Consider the following 23029-nt stretch of genomic DNA (forward strand, 5'->3'; position numbering starts at 1 on the left):
GAAATTCTTGGATTCATCTTCCCAACTTGTTTTTCAAAAGGGTAAGAACTTGCCAAATTGCCAAGTTTTTTGCTTTAAAATGTATTGTGGTGTTGGAACTGTTCAAGCTGCTAATACATACACATAACAAAATATTTATCCCATTTATAACTTCATGACAGAACATATTTATCAAGAACTCCTCAGCACAGTCTAGTGCCTTGAGTACAGCTGTTTGGAAGGTATGCCAGTTGAAGGAAGCTTTTAAAGAGTAATTTCACATGAAGGCTAAAAAGTAGCGGTTCAACTTACTTTTGCCAGCTCTACTGAATTCATAGGAATAGACCATAACTTCAAGTATTTTAAATGATTTATTCAGATTAGGCAATTTTCTCAACACTTTTTTGGTTTAATATAATATATATAGTTTCCAAAACATTTAAGCCTTGAGGTAAAGTACTTTAAAGGAAAAACAAGAACACTTTTTTAAAAATAAAAGCGAAAGATCAGTAAAATTCTTAGGCAGGATAAACAGAAAAATATTCCCTCCTCACTTCAATGCTAATGATTCCAACACCAATACAATTCAAACAGCAAAGTGATCCAGTCAGAGTCCAAGATCCTTCCTAAGGCAAAATTCTCTGATTCCAGGGGCAATTTTGCCCAAGGATTTCAGGATTGGGCCCATAATAGTAAACCGAGAAACTGCTCAGGGCAGCTCTTCCCCTGCCATTTTACCCCACACCCCCACTCTCATATGGTGGAAATTAAAAGAAGACTTACATTGTCTCTTCCTGCTCTGTGGAGGTAGATAATGCATTCACCAATGCATTATCCCATCTCTTACCAGCAGGGTTTCCCCATGTCAAAAAATGCTCACCCTGCCAGCATTATATTTTAAGCAAGTTCTTATCCACACATAAGAAAGACACCTCAAGAGGATTCTTGGGAGTGCTGCCAGTGGGAGAACATCTATGCTGACAAAGATGACAGCTAGGATTCAGGAGTGTATTCTAGAAATACTAGGTACCTGAAGGGATATCTTGGGACAACTGCATGTTTAAAGGGCTAAGTCCATTCCCCATACAGTAAGATGGGGAAGAGAGATCAGCATACGACCTCCAGCTTGATGATTTCAAGGGAACTCTGATTTAAAACTTGGCATTTCCTAGCCTTTGTGGGGTCTCCTTGTGCAAGAGATGTCACCTCTGTTTACATGTTATAGTGAGAGATTGCAAGACTTCATTACTCGAAGATATTTTTTACAATTGCAAAGATACGATTTGGGAATGACAGACAATAGAGGTTATCATTTTTAAGACATTATGAAGGAAGTTAATCGGAGTCTTCATCATCGAGGTATTCCTCTGCGTTACTTAATGTCCGCACTGTATCTGAAAATAAAACAATTCTACTTTAGCCAAGGACAGAATCAGGCATAAAACACAAAACTTTTAATAGTTTAAATTTGTGGTGCTGTGGGCAAACACATTTGAGCAACTCTAACACTACATTAAGAGGTTTTTTTTGGGGCGGTGGGGATTTCTTAGGGTTTAAGATATTTGTAGGTGAGGAGCTAGCCAGGAGCTGGTCAAATGGTTACCTTTTCTACACATGAAACTTTGCATACGTCTGTTGGAGAAAGTTCAGTTGAGACACTGGCATGCCTGCTGCTCAGTTCTGAGCCTGGCTGCCTGAAAAGCTTTGCACACCAGAAGAAAGTTGGACACAATTTAAACCTCTCTAATGGGAAAGTTTTAAACACAGAATATATGATTGGTGAACTAGAAGAAGTTTCCCTAGCTCACTTCGAAGGCTCTAAGCCAGTCTTCATCCTCTACTTTAACTCCCATGCAGACATCTTCTGTCTCTTCTCCTGTCATTCACTGTCCCTTGTTCTCTTCCCCACCTGGTCGTCTTCTTATTGACTACGTGTTAGTTTTTAGACATGGACTTATACTTTCAAAAACTGCATGTATAAAACACATCTAATCCTTGTGCTTCTGGATGGCAAGTAGAAAACTGGATACAGCAGAGAGGGAGGGCATACGACCAGTGGACACTGGGAAAGTGGTCCTCCTCATCCAGATATGTAGTAATGTCAAGCGAAGAGCATCTGGCTTGTGCTCCTTAAAGAGATGCATAGAAGGCGAATTCTTTTTTTGTTGGACAGGAGTTCCCCTCCTATAGGAGATGAGCCCTGCAAGGAGGTTCTCATTTACATCTCTTCCAGTGAAGGAATGGAAGGCAGTCCTAACCAACTACGGCTTCTGTCTGTTTCCTCAAAGATGACTTGTCCTGCAGAGTTGTGTTTACAACCCATTCTTCATCAAAAATAACTGATGCATAATCTGTTCTACACTGGTTAATAAAATATATTTGATGATAAATTCTAAAGTTATGCAGTATTCAAAAAACAAACAAGCATCTTAGTAAGCCAGCCCATGTCTTATATTTTGGAGTAATTGAGATGTCAATTTTAAACTCTGATCTCGGGAATTGTTTTGCTAAAGGGAGCCCAAAAAGACTTGTTTTTAAAATCTCAGAAAATCCATTTAATATTTAAGAGTGAGAATAGTAAAGATGGGGAATATACACCATCTTGCTAAATAAAGGTTTAGTCCCAGCTGTAAGTGAAAATATCCACACAGCTTTATCTATCAAAGGGCTATGGCCCTTCCAGACCCTTTGTTGTACCAAGGTCAGCCTCCTACTTCTCATTCTCAGAAAGGCTCAGCACATTTCTCTCCTATCTTCTTCCCATTCCTTTTTTTTTTTTAATTCCCTTCATTGCTTCCTCTTCTCAGGATCTTCTTTCGTTCTGCAGCTCTCTGCCAACCACTTATCTCCTTTAAATCTACCTTTTCTACAGTCTTCCAATGAAGGATCTCTAATATCCCTTTGCAACCTTATATTTGAATACTTATCCCCAACTGTATTTGTTTGCTTGAATTACAATATAAACTTTCTAGGGAAGAGATCATGTCTTGAGTTTAATATTCTGGAGTGCATCACACTTTCCAAACATCAGAATTTCTCAAATATTCTCCTCTCCCCAATCCTCCAAACTTTTAAACACAACTTTTATGATTTGATGTTACTACAGTAGCTTCTGAAAAGTAAACAAACTAAGAGGGTTCCTAATGTTTTAAAAATAAGGTTTATGGAAAGAACAAATCAATTGAATGCAGTGCCATTAAGTAGAAACACATTTTTAAAAACATGCACAAATTAAAATATTGTAAAATGAGGTAAAGCAGACCACAGAAGCTATAAATATGCCACATTCATGCTACAGGGAACATACTGGAAGCAGAACTAAACTTGAATAGTTTGATACTAGAAACAGGAAGAGTCCTAAAATAGTACATAGGAAGTACTGAAATGTAAATTGCAAGGAGTTCAATAGATGCAGATGCATTTGAAAAACAAACATAAGAAGAAGGGAAGAAGAGAATCAAATATGAATAATCAGAGAAATTCAGGGAACAAGAAAAGCACACGTGTAGCTGTGACCTTGTTAACAAGAGGGAAGATTATGGATGATCAATTTAAAGGAGAGAAGTGAACAAGAAGTTAAACGCTGATGTTGAAATAAAAACTGCAAACAATATTACAAATTACATGGTGCTAGATTAGGTGGATATGGATGAAAAATTACATGATTTTTGTTTCTCAGTTGTTTAGAAGGAATGAAGGAAATATTCCAGAAATAAAGATTAGCTTTCTGGAGATGGAAAAGGAAAAATTAATGTAACTAATAGGGACTTTAGAACAGAGAAGGATTCAATAGCAGATGGCTTGAATCCCAGAATTCTGAAAGAGGAAGATAAAAAATACTTCTAATGGAGATTAATTCACACTAGAAAAATGCATAGGAACCTAGGAAAAACCAGTGTGGCTTCTGTTATAGCTGTTTCTTTCTGACCCTAAGTTGACAAACCAGAGATTCTGATGTTGCAGGAAATTGAATATTATGCTACTACCATCTAACTTACTTCCATAAAGTACTCAAGGTTAAGGATTTGTCAGATGTTTCATTAACATTATTTAAGGGTGGTTATAATAGCTCTTCCTTGCCTAGTTAAACTTCCATAAAACTATCCCCCAAACAAAACTGTTGCTAACTTTGAATTAAGATATACTTCGTCCTATTTCCTTTTCAACTCATTCTCCACCCCATCAACACTCCATACAGGTTCCCCATCTCACTTCTACTTCCTCCCACAGTCCACCTATCTCATCCCTGATCCTGAACAACCATCTTTAAGCTTTTTAAAACTGTCCTGTATCAGTGTGTGTATGTATATGTAGATCTATATCTGTGTTTAAAAAGTTAATCTGTCAGGGAAGTGGCGATATGGGTGGGTTGTGAGAAGATTATATTCTGACAAACAATAGAGTGCAACTTCCTTTCTCAAGCCAGCAGGAGGCTAAGGAATATGTGAGGAGAATGGAGTGGGATGGTGTTGATGGGAAAGAGTGGTTTCTGCTTCTGGGATAAGCTGTGGGGGGAGAAATAGGCATGAAAACATTTCATATGGCTAACCACATGAAGTATAGAGCAGGGGGGAGAATATTTTTTCTTTCTGAGGCCCCCACAAAATTCTATAAAAACTCCACGGCCCACCAGTATCACAACTATTTTTCTCCATAGAAAAGCTATGGCTGACATTAAGGGGTAGGAAGCAGGGCAGTTGCCTGGGGGCCCATACCACAAGGAGCACTGCAAAACTAAGTTGCTCAAGTTTCAGCCCCAGGTGCTGGAGCTCAGGGCCCTGGGCTGCAGTCCTGCATGGTGGGGCTTCAGCTTTCTGCCCTGGTCCCTAGCGAGACTAACATCAGCCATGCTTGGCGGACACCCTGAAACCAGCTTGTGCTCCCCCCAAGGGTTGAGAACCACTAGCATAGAGTGCAGCTCCTTTCTTGCCTGCTTCTCCCTCCCATCATGCTCATCCTCCAGGAATGCCCTGCTTTCACAGGAGACCCCCACCTTTGCTCTCCACCAGGACGCCTCTCCTTTCTCCCTATCCAATCCCATGATCCTCCCGGACAGTCATGCTCCTGAACCTCCCTAGCCTCCTGGTGACTTAGGAAGCTCATCAGAACTCAGCTTCTTGTGGTTCATCAAAATGGAGTTGCTCTGATGAACTCTAGGTCTGTTAGAGCCCTGCTCCTCATGGTTCCAACTGAACAAAGAAGTGAGAAACAAACAATACCTCTCCCTTGTTTCTTTTTAAGCAGGGAAGCACAGGCAGCATTGGTAGCCATATCCAGAGCCAATTTCTTCTCATTGTTTCTTAAATCTGTTCTTGCCCCTTAAAAAAAAAAATGTCCAAAATTATGTCCAAAAATACTGCCCTAGCAAAACCTTCAGTAACAGTAAAATGAAATCCCTTCTCACACAAGTAGCTTGGTCAGCATGACCAATGGGAAAGGGAAATGGACAGCTCATCTAGGGGTTTATCCAAAGTCAATAGAAAGATACCCAGTGGGCTTAGGATCAGGCTCCTACTTAGGAGCTGTGGAGCTCCCTTGCTGCTTTACTGGGTTGAGGTACCTATGTTTGTCTTCCACAGCAGAGTGAAATTTTACCCTGGATGGGTCAGTCTGTTGCACAGACAACTTCCAGGGTTTGCATGGTTTACAAATATACGCTGGGCTAGGTAGGACCCATAACCAGATTATAGAAAACAAATTGATAAAATATGCAAATTACAAACTCAGCAGTGATTTACACACAGGAAGCAGATTGGCCACACACACAGTATTAAAATCTTGGTGAAGATCTTTACCCTTTGCCAGTAGCATCTCTACAATATCTGCATAACCCTTCCAAGCAGCAGCATGCAAAGCTGTGTCTCCCAATTTGTTCTGTGGAGTTACAGGGAAAAGCAACAGGATTAAAACACAGCAAAAAATAATCCACCTGCACTAAGAATTAACAATAACAGCACTGTAAATGTCTGAATAAACAGGATAAATTTCCTACCTGTTGATTTAGTTCTACACTTGGCTGAGTAAATAACACTTCCACTATATCTACATAAAATGAAGGGAAAGGAAAAGAAAACTTGATGAAATCAAAACTTGCTTTCTTATATTCCAATTACAGCATTGAAGTCAGGATTGCAGAGAAAGGATATAAATCCAATCAGAGAAAATCCATGTCATTAAAGCTTGTGAAGACTGCTGAGCAAGCACTACAAATAGATATAGAAGTGAAACATTAATGTAAACCTCAGTGACCATTTTTTTTTTTACTCTTCCCCTCAGCAGTCTGCATTTCGTCTCTCATTTTTTATAATCAGACTGTGATTAAGAATGTCTGCTTTTAAAGTAAAAGGATTTAAAGATTTTTTTTTTTTAAATGCATTACATTTGACATATCTGAGCCCTTCTCTGCTGGCTTTTATTTTTATTTATTTATTTTTTGCTAACCTGAATTACATAAGCGTATAGACTTTGTTACTGATTACAGCAGATTAAGTAGTAAGTGGTCCATTAGCCCAGCAAATAGAAAAAACTAGAACATAATCAGTTGAGTTGATTGAGTGCTATACTGTACCTTTGTGCCCACCATGGCAAGCCCAGTACAGAGCTGTGCTTCCAGCTTTGTCTAAACCATTGACACCAACTTGGTTATCTAAGCACTCTCTCAACCAGCTCACGTTTCCTGAAACAAATAGAAAAACCTGTTTGTTTTTTCAAATCACTGTTTTTAATAGAGACTTTGTTGGAAGAATTGAGTAGCAGAACCACTAAGGGCATTTAGTTCTGTATGAATGCTATGTTGCATTAGAACTTAGTTTTTGTTTAGCAATTCATTAGAAACCATGTTTGGCAGTAATAGTTATTGCTACAGGTTATGGAGGGGGAAAAATAGTCCAACTACCATTAAACGTCTTGTTCAGAGGACAGTTTTTTCCCACCTTAAAAGCTAATCAGTAATGGAATAGGACAAACACATTATATATTGCATCATTTGCAATCTGGTAAATTCCCTGCCCTTCCCCCTACCCCCTTTTTTATTTTACTCTGCTACTCAATGCTGCAGAATTTAGATGTATTCAAAATATTCAGGTTAGCCAGCCAAAATATGCAGCACATTCTGTCTTTAAAATTCAAATAGAATGTCTTTGTTGGCACACATGTGCATACATACACAAACCACACACAGACTTCTTTTGGCATTACAAAATTTAAAATTCTCTAAATGAGAAATCCAGGGTATCATAGTCCAAACCACACACCCACACCCACCTCTTTTGGCAGCTTCATGCAATGGGTTATCAATGGACTCAGCTTGTTCAGCCACTGAAATGAGACACCCAATAAATTCTGATAAGTTTCTCATAGTAAAGATTATTGTATTTTATTTTTTTCAGACTCTTGATAATTAAGTCCGAGAGGCTAGTGTACAGAAGTAGAATTTGCATTTTGTTCTGATGGTGCTGAGGTTAGTGGTCTTCCTGTCTCTTGTGAAAGTGGGTTCAAGAATGATGGGTTAGTCACTGAGACTGTTCTACTTCCTGTGCACATGAGCTCAATTCAAAAGAGGCTGTGGAAGCTAGAGGTCCCAGGATGAAATCCTGACCCTGTTGGAAATCTATGGCAAAATTACCTCTAACTTCAACTGGGCCAGAATTTCACACATGGTATTTCTTAGCCTAATGTAAGCTTGTGAAGTGACTAATGGTTGACCACCGGCATCTAGTGATCTGCACTCTGAAGCTCACATTTCCTGTGAGTGTTCTTTCTCGCTAAGACTTGGAATGGAGAGGAAAGCATTGACTGGTGTTAGTGAAGATCAGAAGGTGATGAGGAGTGAGGTCCAGATGCCCAGGGTGAAGCATGTGTGTTTAGTGTTCCCGGGCCCTATGCTGTTGCTGTGGGAAATGGCAAAGCTAGTGAAACTCCACAGCAGAGCAGCAGGGAGTTGGTTTGCAAATGGAATGATTCTCTTTGGAAAAACTGAGGTGCAAGCATTAGGCAACTTTGGGGACGTGTCAGTGGTATTCATGTCAGTAGTACTCTGAAGAATGTGGTGGTAGGGGTCCCTGCTTTACATGAAAGGATTTTAATTCCATTGTCAAATCCCCTGCGCTATCCAGACCTTCTTTGAGTTTTCCATTTATGATATCACCCAAACAGTGGTTTATAATTGCACGGTTTCATATGTTGAAGTACTTGATTAATCCTGAACAAAGCAAAAATGCAAATCCGAGATTCTTTGATTATGCACACAAATGCTGTTAAACAATTAATATATGGAGGGAAAAGCAGAATTTGATCACTGTATCTTAGCCACTCTGCAAACAGAATTGCTTAATTATACAGTACACTAAAAGCACTATACAATGTGAAGGAGAACTCTTCTTTTTATTCTATATGGATTGTACTTCTCTCAGAAGACTGAATTTCTTTTCCTGTTATTTTGTACTATTGTCAATTGGCAATTTTTTTCCTCAATTCCTTATGATGGAATTATTATGGCACTTAATATCTCCCTATTATCAATATTGTCAAATTTACATTGGTTTTCAGTTTGTGCTTCTGCAGGTCAAGCAGATGGAGCACAAGATCATTGGATAGGCATGCTTGCTGTATCAGGGCATATACCCTGAATTGGACCTCCTGCAATTTGTCTCTCATTTATCCATACTAAGTTTACATCAGGGTTCAGGCCAATGTACTATGCCCCAAAGTAGCTTAGGGATGGGGTTAGGCACCATGGAACAGCTTCAGCAGGAGAGACTGAGGGATCCCCACCTTAGAATATCCCATAGCACAGTAGTTTGAGCACTCTCTGGAAAGGTGTGAGCTTCCCATGTTCAAATCCTTCCCCCCCCGCCCCGTGGCAGAGAGGTGAATGATGTAACCACTGGGATAAAAGTTATAAGGTGGGCACCACCTCCAGCTGGATTTTGAATGGGACCTGAGCTGGCAGGCAAGCTCAGAGACTGCAACTCAGGTGGTAGCTGAAGAAGAAAAGACTTTGAGGAACTGGTCAGCACCATCGCAGTAGGGCATTCATTTGTCACCAGGACACGGGACTGTTGCAGCTCACTCTACCTATGGTTAATTAGGACATTCACAAAGAAGTCACTGCTGGTAAACAAAACAGCGGTCCATTTTCTAAGCAGAAAGAGGCAAAGGAAGCCCAATACACTGGTACTCTGCAATTTGTATTAGCTCCGTATTCATTATTAGAGCCACCTAGAGATTCTGGTATTGATTTTTAAATCTCTTTTTAAAGTAACAGGCTTATGCTATCTCAGACATCTTCTCAGAGCCACCACAACAGTTGATTGTCCACCACAATGTATTTAAAAGATACTGTCACAGAGTGACTTGACCCTGCAAGAAAGGGAGCAGGATTCAGTGCACCTCGACTGATTTTCTGCTGCCCAGTTGGCCTTTAAGGGGAGGCACCTGGACTTTACAAAGGAGGAGACAGCTTCAGATGGGTTGTCAGATGCCTGCAGACACTGCAGGGAGTAAGAAGGCTCCTGAAGGACCCTGAGTTAACAGGGAGAAGGCCTAACTCCAGGCAATATCTAAACTCTGTAGCCCAGTGGTTCTCAACCAGAGGTACATGCATCCTTGGGGGTACACAAGTCTCCAGGGTGTATGTCATAAATATAAAGGGAAGGGTAAACGCCTTTAAATCCCTCCTGGCCAGAGGAAAAACCCTTTCACCTGTGAAGGGTTAAGAAGCTAGGATAACCTCTCTGGCACCTGACCAAAATGGCCAATGGGGAGACAAGATACTTTCAAAGCTGGAACAGGGGGAAAAAGAAAGGGTTCTCTCTGTCTGTGTTTTTGCTTTTGCCAGGACCAGAGCAGGAATGTAGGTCAAAACTCCTGTAAAGGGCTAATAAGCAATCTAGTTAGATATACGTTAGATTCTGTTTTGTTTAAATGGCTGATAAAATAAGTTGTGCTGAATGGAATGTATATTCCCGTTTTTATGTCTTTTTGTAACTTAAGGTTTTGCCTAGAGGGGTTCTCTATGTTTTCTATCTGATTACCCTGTAAGGTATTTACCATCCTGATTTTACAGAGGTGATTCTTTTACTTCAATTAAAATTCTTCTTTTAAGAACCTGATTGCTTTTTCATTGTTCTTAAGATCCAGGGTTTGGGTCTGTGTTCACCTATGCAAATTGGTGAGGATTTTTATCAAGCCTTCCCCAGGAAAGGGGGTGTAGGGTTTGGGAGGATTGGGGGGGAAAGACGTTTCCAAGCGGGCTCTTTCCCTGTTATATATTTGTTAGATCTTGGTGGTGGCAGCAATAAAATCCAGGGGCAAAAGGTAAAATAGTTTGTACCTTGGGGAAGTTTTAACCTAAGCTGGTAAAAATAAGCTTAGGGGGTTTTTCATGCAGGTCTCCACATCTGTACCCCAGAGTTCAGAGTGGGGAAGGATACAGGGTACATCAACTCCTCTAGATATTTCCCTAGTTTAACAACAGGCTACAGAAAAAGCTCTAGTGAAGGCAGTACAAACTACAATTTCATACAGACCATGATTTATTTACACTGCTCTATGTACTATACACTGAAATGTAAGTACAATATTTAATTTCCAATTGCTTTATTTTATAATTATATGGTAACTGAGAAAGTAAGCAATTGTTCAATAATAGTGTGCTGTGACACTTCTGTATTCTTATATCTGATTTTGTAAGCAAGTAGTTGTTAAGTGAGATGAAACCTGAGGGTACGCAAGACAAATCAGACTCCTGAAAGAGGTACAATAGTCTGGAAAGGTTGAGAGCCACTGGAGTAGACTAAGGGAGCCTGAGTTAAGGGGAAACTCAGGCAGGCCTCTAAAAGCCTCTTGGCCAGAAGGAGGTGCTATAGGGCAGGGATGCCCTTTGACAGACATGTATAGACTGAAGGGGTTCCAAGGTGAGCCAGCAGTAACCTTTCAAACTCCTCCACAAAGAAAGATATCTAGAATAGTCAGTCCTACCATCACTATGTTTAGTTTTTAAGATCACTCCTTAGTCAAAGCATTTCCCAAAGAACCACGACAAAACTTGAGAGCATACCAGAGTGGGAAACCGATAGTTAAAGGAAGAAGTAGGACAAAACAGTGCCTGCATGTCTGGACAGTCCCACAGGTTTGGTTTTGTTTTTGTTTGTTTTATTTTATAACCTATATACAATGTATACCTATGGTGGTGACAGGTACTTGAGAAATGCTGATAAAGTATTCTGATGTACTTTGATACTGGACCCTTAACTGCGGCGCTGTTACCAGTGTCCAAAAAAAAAAATCATATCTAGTAGTTTCTACTTTGTGATATGTAAACAAAGAGAAAAATAAATTCTAAACTTTACCGTAGTTGCTTGGAATAAGTCCAGTCCTGCCTTTGCAGGTTCCCTTCCACCAATTTGTGTCACTCTGGAAGGGAAGGGGGAAAAAAAATTAAAAAACAGTCTATTGCATTTTAAACTTAGTCAGTTTACATGTGACACAACTGCTGAAATAATGTTACTCACCATATCTGAAATGTAGATAATATCCCCTTCTTCAAAATACAACTCATCTGGCTGAAAAAACAAACAAACGTGTGAAGAGATAAAGCAAGTACATGAAAAGAGCACAGCACCTTTAGTTTTTGTGGTAATATTGCAACATCCAAAAATCTCCAGTGTCAAGTCAACTGCTTGATAGTCATTTACATTCTCAGCAAGTCAAACTACAGTAAGAAATGTGACAGGAACTACTGTATGAGGCATGTACGCTAGAGGAGGAAGCTGGTAATCTTCCTACCATGGATTGAATGAAACTATTTAAGTGGAATGGGGAGTAATTAGGGTTGTGTTTTTTTTTTTTTAATTCTTCTGCACAATATGTCTTTGGGCAAACTGAATTTGTCATTTATCTGTATGTACTAATGACATGTAATCTAATTTTTAATAAACAAAAATAGTGTGAAGAAGGAAACGCCAAAGATTCTAAGACATCTCAACAACTTGACTTTGGAAGGACAAGGTTAAAGCAGAGCAGTGTGTGAAATCTTACGATGTTATAGTGGGGCTATCACACCCATATCATTAAGGTTGACAATAGCTTACTGTTTAATAGCCAATTTTCTAAATGTTCTAAGATGTATATAGTGCAAGTATATATTTTGGAAACTGATGAAGGGGATCCAGGATAGGACTAGTGATCCAAATTTGAGGTTGTTTGAGCAAAGCGTCTTCTGAGATACAGATCTCTCCTCCCCTGTCCCCTGGGCCAATATTATTTTAACATTAAAATAAACTTAAAATAATATTTTAACTTTTTGTGCCTACCTGGGACTCAAACTATGGCTGTGATCCTCCCCAAACTGATAACCATCCACTTGGGATTGATCTCAGCTAGGATCTGGCACACACTGCCCAGTCGGAAAGCAATATTTAAATACTTAGTCGGTATAAAAATGGATGTACAATTTGCTTTCCCAACTGGCAAGCCACAGAAAGTCATTTGTGTTTATGCTGCAGGCAGGAGCTCTATTGCAAATCAATGTTTTGTAGGTAGTGCGACATCACAGTAAATGAATGTCTCAGACATGCCCAAGTAGCATCCATGTCCTAGGAGTTCAAGTGTTGATCTCGGCAGCTTTCTGAGAACATGGGGTGTGGATATTAGATGCTCTCTGCCTGCATTCTGCAGTGGATCCTCCTGAAAGTGAAAATTCTGGTTTTAAGAGCCAATATTTCAAAGTGCTCTTAAAATCCACACTTATGCTTCAGTTGATTTGAAAATTGCTATCCTGTAACTCTATTTCCTAATTTTTAGAGGCGTGAGTATAACCACACTTAACATTCTGGAAGATACAAGGCACTGTGAATGAACTTTAATTCTGTCAGGTTTTTGGCAGTGAATTGCACTCCTAGTTGCCTCGTTAACACCCTTACACCTAGGGTATGTCTACACTACGAAATCAGGTCGAATTTATAGCAGTCGGTTTTCTAGAAAGCATTTTTATACAGTCGAGTGTGTGTCCCCCCACACAAATGCTCTAAGTGCATGTAGTCGGCGGACTGTGTCCACAGTACCGAGGCAATCGTCGACTTCCGGAGCTTTGCACTGTGGGTAACTATCCCACAGTCTCCACCACCCATTTGAATTCTGGGTAGAAATCCCAGTGCCTGATGGGGCTAAAACATTGTCGTGCGTGGTTCTGGGTACATATCGTCAGGCCCCCGTTCCCTCCCTCCCTCCGTAAAAGCAAGGGCAGACAATCGTTTTGCGCCTTTTTTCTTGAGTTACCCGTGCAGACGCCATACCACGGCAAGCATGGAGCCCGCTCAGCTAACCGTCACCGTATGTCTCCTGGGTGCTGGCGGACGTGGTACTGCATTGCTACACAGCAGTAGTTTATTGCCTTTTGGCAGCAGACAGTGCAGTATGACTGGTAGCCGTCGTCAACGTAGTCCTGGGTGCTCTTTTAACTGAGTGCTTGGGCAAACATGGGATTGACTCAGCCAGGTCATTTCCCTTGTTTTATCTCATGGCGATTGAGTCCTACCGGCAGTGTATTGTCTTTTAATCTGCAGCCAGCAGAAGATAATGGCCAGCAGTCATACTACACCGTCTTCTGCCAAGCACCCAGGAGGTGATGATGGCTAGCGGTCGTACTGCAGTCTGCTGCCTGCAAGATGTACAAAGATAGATGAAGTGGCTCAAAACAAGAAATAGACCAGATTTGTTTTGTATTCATTTTCTCCTCCCTCCCTCCCGCTGTGAAATAGACGGCCTGCTAAACCCAGTTTTGAGTTCTGTCCTTGGGGTTTTGAGTTCTATCCTTGAGGCGGCCATTCAGTTTCTCGCAAAGCCACCCCCTTCGATGATTTTAATTCCCTGTAAGCCAACCCTGTAAGCCATGTCGTCAGTCGCCCCTCCCTCCATCAGGGCAACAGCAGACAATCGTTCCGCGCTTTTTTTCTGTGCAGACGCCATACCACAGCAAGCATGGAGCCCGCTCAGATCACTTTGGCAATTAGGAGCACATTAAACACCACACGCATTATCCAGCAGTATATGCAGCACCAGAACCTGGCAAAGCAAAACCGGGCGAGTAGGCGACGTCAGCATGGTTACGAGAGTGATGAGGACATGGACACAGACTTCTCTCAAAGCACGTGCCCTGGCAATGTGGGCATCATGGTGCTAATGGGGCAGGCTCATGCGGTGGAACGCCGATTCTGGGCCCGGGAAACAAGCAACAGACTGGTGGGACCGCATAGTGTTGCAGGTCTGGGACGATTCCCAGTGGCTGAGAAACTTTCGCATGCCTAACGGCACTTTCATGGAACTTTGTGACTTGCTTTCTCCTGCCCTGAGGCGCAAGAATACCAAGATGAGAGCAGCCCTCACAGTTGAGAAGCGAGTGGCAATAGCCCTGTAGAAGCTTGCAATGCCAGAAAGATACCGGTCAGTCGGGAATCAATTTGGAGTGGGCCAATCTACTGTGGGGGCTGCTGTGATGCAAGTAGCCAACACAATCAAAGATCTGCTGATATCAAGGGTAGTGACCCTGGGAAATGTGCAGGTCATAGTGGATGGCTTTGCTGCAATGGGATTCCCTAACCGTGGTGAGGCCATAGACGGAACCCATATCCCTATCTTGACACCGGAGCACCAAGCCAGCGAGTACATAAACCGCAAGGGGTACTTTTCAATAGTGCTGCAAGCACTGGTGGATCACAAGGGACATTTCACCAACATCAACGTGGGATGGCCGGGAAAGGTACATGACGCTCACATCTTCAGGAACTCTGGTGTGTTTCAAAAGCTGCAGGAAGGGACTTTCTTCCCAGACCAGAAAATAACCATTGGGGATGTTGAAATACCTCTAGTTATCCTTGGGGACCCAGCCTACCCCTTAATGCCATGGCTCATGAAGCCATACATAGGCAGCCTGGAGAGTAGTCAGGAGCTGTTCAACTACAGGCTGAGCAAGTGCAGAATGGTGGTAGAATGTGCATTTGGACATTTAAAAGCGCGCTGGCGCAGTTTACTGACTCGGTTAGACCTCAGCGAAACCAATATTACTGCTTGCTGTGCGCTCCACAATATCTGTGAGAGGAAGGGGGAGACGTTTATGGTGGGGTGGGAGGTTGAGGCAAATCGCCTGGCTGCTGGTTAAGCACAGCCAGACACCAGGGCGGTTAGAAGAGCACAGGAGGGTGCGTTGCACATCAGAGAAGCTTTGAAAACCAGTTTCATGACTGGCCAGGCTACAGTGTGAAAGTTCTGTTTGTTTCTCCTTGATGAAACCCCCCACCCCTTGGTTCACTCTACTTCCCTGTAAGCTAACCACCCTCCCCACCTCCCTTCGATCACCGCTTGCAGAGGCAATAGTCATTGTTGCTTCACATTCATGCATTCTTTATTAATTCATCACACAAATAGGGGGATAACTGCCAAGGTAGCCCGGGAGGGCTGGTGGAGGAGAGAAGCACCAGGAGGGGTGGTGGAGGAGGGAAGGACAAGGCCACACAGCACTTTAAAAGTTTAAAACTTATTGAATGCCAGCCTTCTGTTACTTGGGCAATCTTCTGGGGTGGAGTGGCTGGGTAGCCGGAGGCCCTCCCACCGCGTTCTTGGGCGTCTGGGTGACGAGGCTATGGAACTTGGGGAGGAGGGCGGTTGGTTACACAGGGGCTGTAGCGGCGGTCTGTGCTCCTGCTGCCTTTCCTGCAGCTCAACCATACGCTGGAGCATATTAGTTTGATCCTCCAGCAGCCTCAGCATTGAATCCTGCCTCCTCTTATCACACTGCTGCCACCTTTCAGCTTCAGCACTCTCTTCAGCCCGCCACCTCTCCTCTCGGTCATTTTGTGCTTTCCTGCACGCTCACATTGTCTGCCTCCACGCATTTGTCTGTGCTCTGTCAGTGTGGGAGGACAGCATGAGCTCAGAGAAAATTTCATCGCGAGGGCGTTTTTTTCGCCTTCTAATCTTCACTAGCCTCTGGGAAGGAGGTGATCCTTGAAACACATGCAGCTGGTGGAGAAAAAAAGGGACAGTGATATTTAAAAAGACACATTTTATAGAACAATGAGTACACTCTTTCACGGTAAACCTTGCTGTTAACATTACATACATAGCACATGTGCTTTCATTACAAGGTCGCATTTTGCCTCCCCCCACCGTGTGGCTAACAGCGGGGAACATTTCTGTTCAGCCATAGGCAAACAGCCCAGCAGGAACGGGGGCCTCTGAATGTCCCCTTAAGAAAAGCACCCTATTTCAACCAGGTGACCATGAATGATATCACTCTCCTGAGGATAACACAGAGAGATAAAGAACGGATGTTGTTTGAATGCCAGCAAACATACACTGCGATGCTTTGTTCTACAATGATTCCCGAGTACGTGCTACTGGCCTGGAGTGGTAAAATGTCCTACCATGGTGGATGGAACAAGGCTGCCCTCCCCAGAAACCTTTTGCAAAGGCTTTCGGAGTATATCCAGGAAAGCCACGAATGCCAGGGCAAATTAATCGTTAAACATGCTGGCTTTTAAACCTTGTATAGTATTTTAAAAGGTACACTCACCAGAGGTCCCTTCTCTGCCTGGCGGGTCCGGGAGGCAGCCGTGGGTACTGGCTCCAGGTCCAGGGTGAGAAACAGTTCCTGGCTGTCGGAAAAACTGGTTTCTCCGCTTGTTTGCTGTGAGCTATCTACAACCTCCTCATCATCGTCTTCCTCGTCCCTAAAACCTGTTTCCGAGTTGCCTCCATCTCCATTGAAGGAGTCAAACAACAAGGCTGGGGTAATGGTGGCTGAACCCCCTAAAATGGCATGCAGCTCATCATAGAAGTGGCATGTTTGGGGCTCTGACCTGGAGCGGCCGTTTGCCTCTCTGGTTTTCTGGTAGGCTTGCCTCAGCTCCTTAAGTTTCATGCGGCACTGTTTCAGGTCCCTGTTATGGCCTCTGTCCTTCATGCCCTGGGAGATTTTGACAAATGTTTTGGCTTTTCGAAACCTGGAACGTAGTTCTGATCGCACAGATTCCTCTCCCCATACAGCGATCAGATCCCGTACCTCCCGTTCAGTCCATGCTGGAGCTCTTTTGCGATTCTGGGACTCCATCATGGTCGCCTCTGCTGATTGAGCTCTGCATGGTCACCTGCAGCTTGCCACACTGGCCAAACAGGAAATTGAAATTCAAAAGTTCGCGGGCCTTTTCCTGTCTACCTGGTCAGTGCATCTGAGTTGAGAGTGCTGTCCAGAGCGGTCACAATGGAGCACTCTGGGATAGCAGCCGGAGGCCAATACCATCTAATTGCGTCCACAGTACCCCAAATTCGACCCAGCAAAACCGATTTCAGCGCTAATCCCCTTGTCGGGGGTGGAGTAAGGAAATTGATTTTAAGAGCCCTTTAAGTAAAAAAAAAAAAAAAAAAAAGGCTTCGTCATGTGGACGGGTGCAGGGTTACATCGATTTAACACTGCTAAATTCGACCTCACTACCTAGTGTAGACCAGGGCCTACTCTAAAGGAGGCAGACTTCAAAAAGACAACTAACTCCTGTACTGCCACCTTACTGATTGTGAATGAATGAATGAAATGAAACCCTTTCTGAAAATACTCTTCTTATCCTGGGGATTCTACCAGGGAAAGGCACCTTAAGTTCTTGGTAGGACTCCACAGTAGCCCTTCTGGCAAAGGCTGCTCAGAAGATGTGCTTATTCAGCACGAATACTAAATGGCAAACTTTTTAGGGGCAGTTTGGTTTATGTTTCTCAGCTACCAATCCAATTAACCTAATTAAATGGGCATAGACAAGGAGCACAAACTAGTAGCCCCTCAAACCTGCAACCACGATGGAGGGGCAGAGGGTCAGCGTTCATGGGAAAAGGTGTGCTGGTTTTATTGTAAACACCAGTGGGCTACACAAATGCTCACTAACCCCATGTGTGATTTGCATCCCAGTCCATCCACCCCCTCTGTCCTGCTGAATTTTATGTTGCCTTTGGGAGGAGAAAAAATAAGTGAGCCCAAGTCTCACAATCTGCTAATCCTCTATTGTGGACATGTGGTACCAAGGAGACACCAGGGCTCACAGCATTACCTGATAGAAGTTGCACATAGAGGAATCTGAGCTTGAGAAAGAAATGGACAGTGAATTCTTGTTTAGTGTTGGAAACTAGTTATAGCTTTGTTAATCCTATCATTTAGTTTTTATTTATATAGTAGTGTAACAAGGCTGTTTACGCTTTTTGTTTATGCTTTTTTTACAGTCCTGATGCATTAGCCCACGCAATTAGATCACTTTGTTCTGTGAGTGATATGAAAACCTAAGTACTTACAGTTCTGGGTTCAAATGTATACAGGGCCCTGAACACTTTGACCTGTCCTAAAAAGAAGAAGAAAAAGCATTAATGACAGAGGAATGGAGATATTTCTCCCTTCCTTAGGGCAGAATACATCATCAGCATTACAGATCTAGCTCAAAAAAGTCAAAGCTGCACTTCCTTCCCCAGTCGTATTTTAGTTAATTTAAAATAAAAAGCCCCTTATGTGTTGTTTTGTATCTATTAACTCTAAAGTCATGCTAAGGCTCTACTCCGTAGTGTGGCTTTCATATCAACAGCCAGTCTGTCAGCTAAAAAGAACCTGCCTTTTACACGGGGCCCTCATCCTGCACCATTACAGTCATCTGGAGTTTTGCCATTGATTTCAAGGGAGTTCCACAAAACCAGGTTCTGAGTCTGATCAAAGCCCATTGAAATCAGTGGGAATTTTATTACTGACTCCAATGGTGGTTGGATCAGGCCTTAAAGCACTGAGGAAGGCATAGAGAATTAAGTGCCTAACATGGTGGTCTCTAACTGTAGCATTTTTTCAAGCAGACTATATAAATGGGATTTACGCAGTCAGTTGTATCAGTTTTTTTCCTTCAGGAGTCCCCTTAAGTCCAGTAATGTGTTGTGTTGTGTTTGTTAGTTTCATGTGTGCACACTACTACATCTTTCCCCTATCTACAAGATGAATGGGGGGATTCAGGTAGGGCTTCTGTTTGGAGATTTAAATTAAAATTTCATTCTATATTATGATTGTTTGTTTTAAATAGTTTTAAGACTGTCAAGGCCACCCACTAGCTGGCATGGCTGCTCTTACTGCAGAGTATCAAAAATCTAAATACATAAAAACTGCAGAGCAAGCTTCTATACAGACATGAAATATCCTACACTGCATTACTTTCAGGAAAACAAAGAAGGACCAAATAAATTATAGGAGAGGGTAACTTATCAGCTGTACAAAGAACTGTTGAAACCTATAGAATTTGCTGAAAAAACATCTTACACAGACAATTCTGCAGTGTTTAGTTTTAAGTGCTTGAAGTTTCAATCATTAGTAATTCCACACAGTATTTCTAGTTCCTAAAAATTATAACGTTTCTTATGGTGAATCAGACCAATTTGCACCCAAAATATGGTGCATCATGGTGTTGTATAATTGGGAACCACATTCTGTGTTGCTCATCCTCACAGGCATCCATGAACTTAAAGTTGAGGTCTGGCAAGTAAAATAAACTGTGCGCTTAAATAGCATTTTTCAAAAGCAGATCTTTAAACCAGAAGTCAAATGGGAAGAGTTAAACTATTTCCTTAGATGCATTACCCACATGCTCCCTCACCTTTGGTAAGGAAGGACAGATATTGCTAGGAAGAGCCCTTCATTTTTTATGTAGGCACCCATCATCCTGATATTTGAAAACCTTCCAAGAGTAAGAATAACAATGATAACTTTCTCTTCCCGTCCTGTTAGCAGGAAGCAAACTTAAGGGGGTTTTTAAGTTGTGGGGTTTTTTTGTTTTAAACATGTTAGGCATGCAGTGACGTGTTCAAGGAGGCTGATGGAGATAGGTATTTAGCTGTGAAAGTGGTGAGATTGAGGGTCATTCTTATTTCATCTGGCAGTAAGCTCCACAGTCCTGGATTGACCTTTTTGTGTACAACACCCAGGCTCTCATCAAGAGCTATCCAGAAGAATATACTTACTGAGCTCCTGTTTTTAAAAGCATACACAGGAGTAACTGCCAGGGAAAGACTTTTCTGTAGCACAGTCTTTCATAGAATTGTATTTAAATGGTATATCTTCATGAATAAAGTCTAAAAGCTTTGAGTTACAGATGCATATAGGCACTTCAGGATATGACTTTTTTTCCATAACTTGACCCCTTAACTGCACCAAAACTTTAAAAATTTGAAGAAGAAAGTAATATGGGACTTGATCAGCAAAGTGAGAACTCTCACATTCACACAAGTTCTCTACAGTCACTCCTGAGCTTAGAAACATGAAAGGTTCAAAACTCTTCAATTAGGTACATCAGACCAAGTACTTTTTCAGCAGGACAACTATTTTGAGAAGTGTCTACACAGAGGGGCACTTAACTCAGCAAGGTGTGAGAAGCAGCTGGTCCTGCCCCCTCTGCACCTGACTGACAGGGACTGAGCGTGCCGGGGGGATGGAAGTGGGGGGGGGGGGGCGCAGGCACAGCAGGAGGACAGAACCCTTCTCCCTGCCCCCCCTCCACCAGCAGGCCAATCTGGGGTGACACTTGACCCTGTATTACCCCCCCCCCCATGTATTACCTCTGCCCACATGCTAAGGGTCTAACCAATTTGCCATATCTAGAGTCAGGAAGGAATTTTTCACCAGGTAAGATTGGCAGAGATCCTGTGGGGGGAGTTCGCCTTCCTCTGCAATCTCAGGCACAGGTCACTTACTGGTTTGAGCTAGAGTAAATAGTGGATTCTCTGGAACTTGACATCTTTAAATCAGGCTCCGAGGACTTCAGTAACTCAGGCAGAGGTTATAGGAGTGGGTAGGTGCGGTTCTGTGGCCAGTGAGGTGCAGGAGATCAGATTACATGATCATGAGGGTCCCCTCTGGCCTTAAAGTTTGAGTCTATCATAGAACATGTAAAATGACTTGTTTAACTACCGATGCTCTCTAATCAATTACCTGCTTCTGCTACTTAAGTTAAAGGAAACTGAACCACATAAGACCAACCTGGCGCTCTCTGGGCCTTTCTGGATTACTGCTCCCATAAAATGTCATTAGGCACAGAAACATGATGCTCAGAGAGACTTCTAAGACTTCCTTTCCAACTAAGAAACTTGTTTGTTTGAAAACTATGAACAACACATACAGTTTACAAAAATGAAATCCTTAAAGGGCTTGCCGTGGCAAATTAGAAGCAGCATTTTGAAGTGCTGTGACTGCTCTGTTACAAACAAGCAAGATGAGTATACAACTTTATTCATCTTTTATAATGTAATTATAAAAGAAAAATATTCTCATATTAGAAAAAGCATTTTTTTCCTTTGAGTAACTTGCAATTTGTTTTAATTGCAGCAGTACTAATGGAGGGCTGTTTTCAAATAAGTGCCTAGTGTTTTCCTGACAAGAGGCTACAGTTTTCTCACACTAGGGTTCTTCTAATCAATTATTTCCTTCCCCCAGTTCCAAGTCTTCTGTACCAGCCTGTAGTTTTTACATACTACCATGTAACAATCCCCTCTTCTATTACATTCACTACTAAAGCTTTCCCTGTCTTCCTCTTCTTCAGCTCCACGCCTCAAAAAATTATCCCGTATGTGTGAAGCTACTTATTTCAACATCTGAGCGAGGCTGAACTTCCGGAGAGGAAGGGGAGGGAAAGCTATCAACTCTATTTGGTTATAATAAGTTTTGCTTCTGAAGTAGAAGAAACAAAAGTTAGCTTGGGGAGCTGTTTATTTCTTCTGTCTAGAAAATGAACATTAAAATAAAGCAATAAACTAATATTTAGTGGAGTTGGTACTTGGCAGGGCAAGTTGATGCAACTCTTCTATTAGAATTCAGGGGCCAAGTTCTCCTGTTGTAGGATACAAACAGTTCCCATTGATTGAATTATTCATATTCTCCCACAGGAAAACAGGACACCAGGGACCAGATTCTGGCTACTGCTGTGACTGCTTTGCATTGCTGTGGCAACACCGAACAGCCAGAAAGCCATCTTAACTAGCTTAAAGGGATACCCTGAGTGTCATAAATCACCATCTTAGAACCTGGTGTAGGGAAATTTGATGCAGCAGCTCTATGCCCTCAGACTTATTTAATTTTCTAATGGACTAAACTAACCCTGGGCTGGCTCTAGAATCATGGGCCTTGAAGTTGGCATACAGTCATCATCATCCTTCCACCCATTAGGCTTCACTGGACACAATTCAAAATCTGGGAGCAGGTGCCTAGAATTGATTTGGGTAATAAGGGCTAAATCCTAGCCCCAACACCCAGCATAAGTATTGGATTATGCTCTAGATATTGATGAGGCTGAGGGTAGGGAAGAAAGGAATATCTCCCAGGCCTCAGAACAGCACTAAGTCCAGTAGCTCCTGCACGTCTCTTCTCCCAGAACTCCCTCATGAGGTGGGGACATGGATTTTGGAACAACTTGTGAGGTATTTCCATGGCCTTGGAAGTAATTGGGTAGGAGAATGATTTGACTCTAAATAAAAGGTTGTGGCGGTGGGTAAGTGAGGAGAAAAGAGTTAAGTGCTCTTTCAAGAGTCCCTAATCAACACTGCAGACCAGGGTGGATTTGATTTAAATCAAATTATGATTTAAATCACTAGTCAGGAAGACTCAATTTAACCATGAATTTCTACATAAAAGTGCATTCTTGTTGGTTGTTATAACCTTAATACATATTCTTCACAACTCAGAGATCGATGTAGGTTTCAATTTTTAGAAGGTATACGCTATACATTTTTAAGTGATTTATTTTGAAAACTTTTCAGATTAGTTTTACAGCTATATCAGAAAATGAATGATTGGTTATTTCATTTACCAAAGGTAACTGAAGCAGATATTTATCAAGTCACTGGGAGGTGAACTATCTCCAATTCAACAGGTTAATCATTAATATTTGCAGGATTTTCTTGCCATGCTGTATTAGAAGAACATCACCAGACAAACATTTAAATTGTTTTATATAAACAAAACAACAACATTATGTATTCTGGATTTTTTTTTCTTCAA

General features: G+C 42.0%; 1 protein-coding gene across 1 annotated transcript in view; it reads right to left on the bottom strand.

Annotated features, from left to right (window-relative positions):
- Positions 1–331: 331 nt before the first annotated feature.
- Positions 332–23029, bottom strand: part of OSTF1 (osteoclast stimulating factor 1) — a 32107-nt gene continuing 9409 nt past the window's right edge. Inside the window, exons 2-10 of the mRNA XM_038402495.2 lie at positions 18307–18353; positions 11493–11543; positions 11331–11394; positions 7243–7296; positions 6548–6655; positions 5972–6021; positions 5775–5853; positions 5199–5297; positions 332–1373 (exon numbers count right to left, since the gene is read on the bottom strand). Coding sequence (XP_038258423.1) covers positions 1315–1373; positions 5199–5297; positions 5775–5853; positions 5972–6021; positions 6548–6655; positions 7243–7296; positions 11331–11394; positions 11493–11543; positions 18307–18353 — 611 coding nt within the window. The 3' untranslated portion in view covers positions 332–1314. The remainder of the gene's footprint in view (positions 1374–5198; positions 5298–5774; positions 5854–5971; positions 6022–6547; positions 6656–7242; positions 7297–11330; positions 11395–11492; positions 11544–18306; positions 18354–23029) is intronic.

The sequence above is a fragment of the Dermochelys coriacea genome, chromosome 5 (genome assembly GCF_009764565.3).
Source record: "Dermochelys coriacea isolate rDerCor1 chromosome 5, rDerCor1.pri.v4, whole genome shotgun sequence".
Lineage (NCBI taxonomy): Eukaryota > Metazoa > Chordata > Testudines > Dermochelyidae > Dermochelys > Dermochelys coriacea.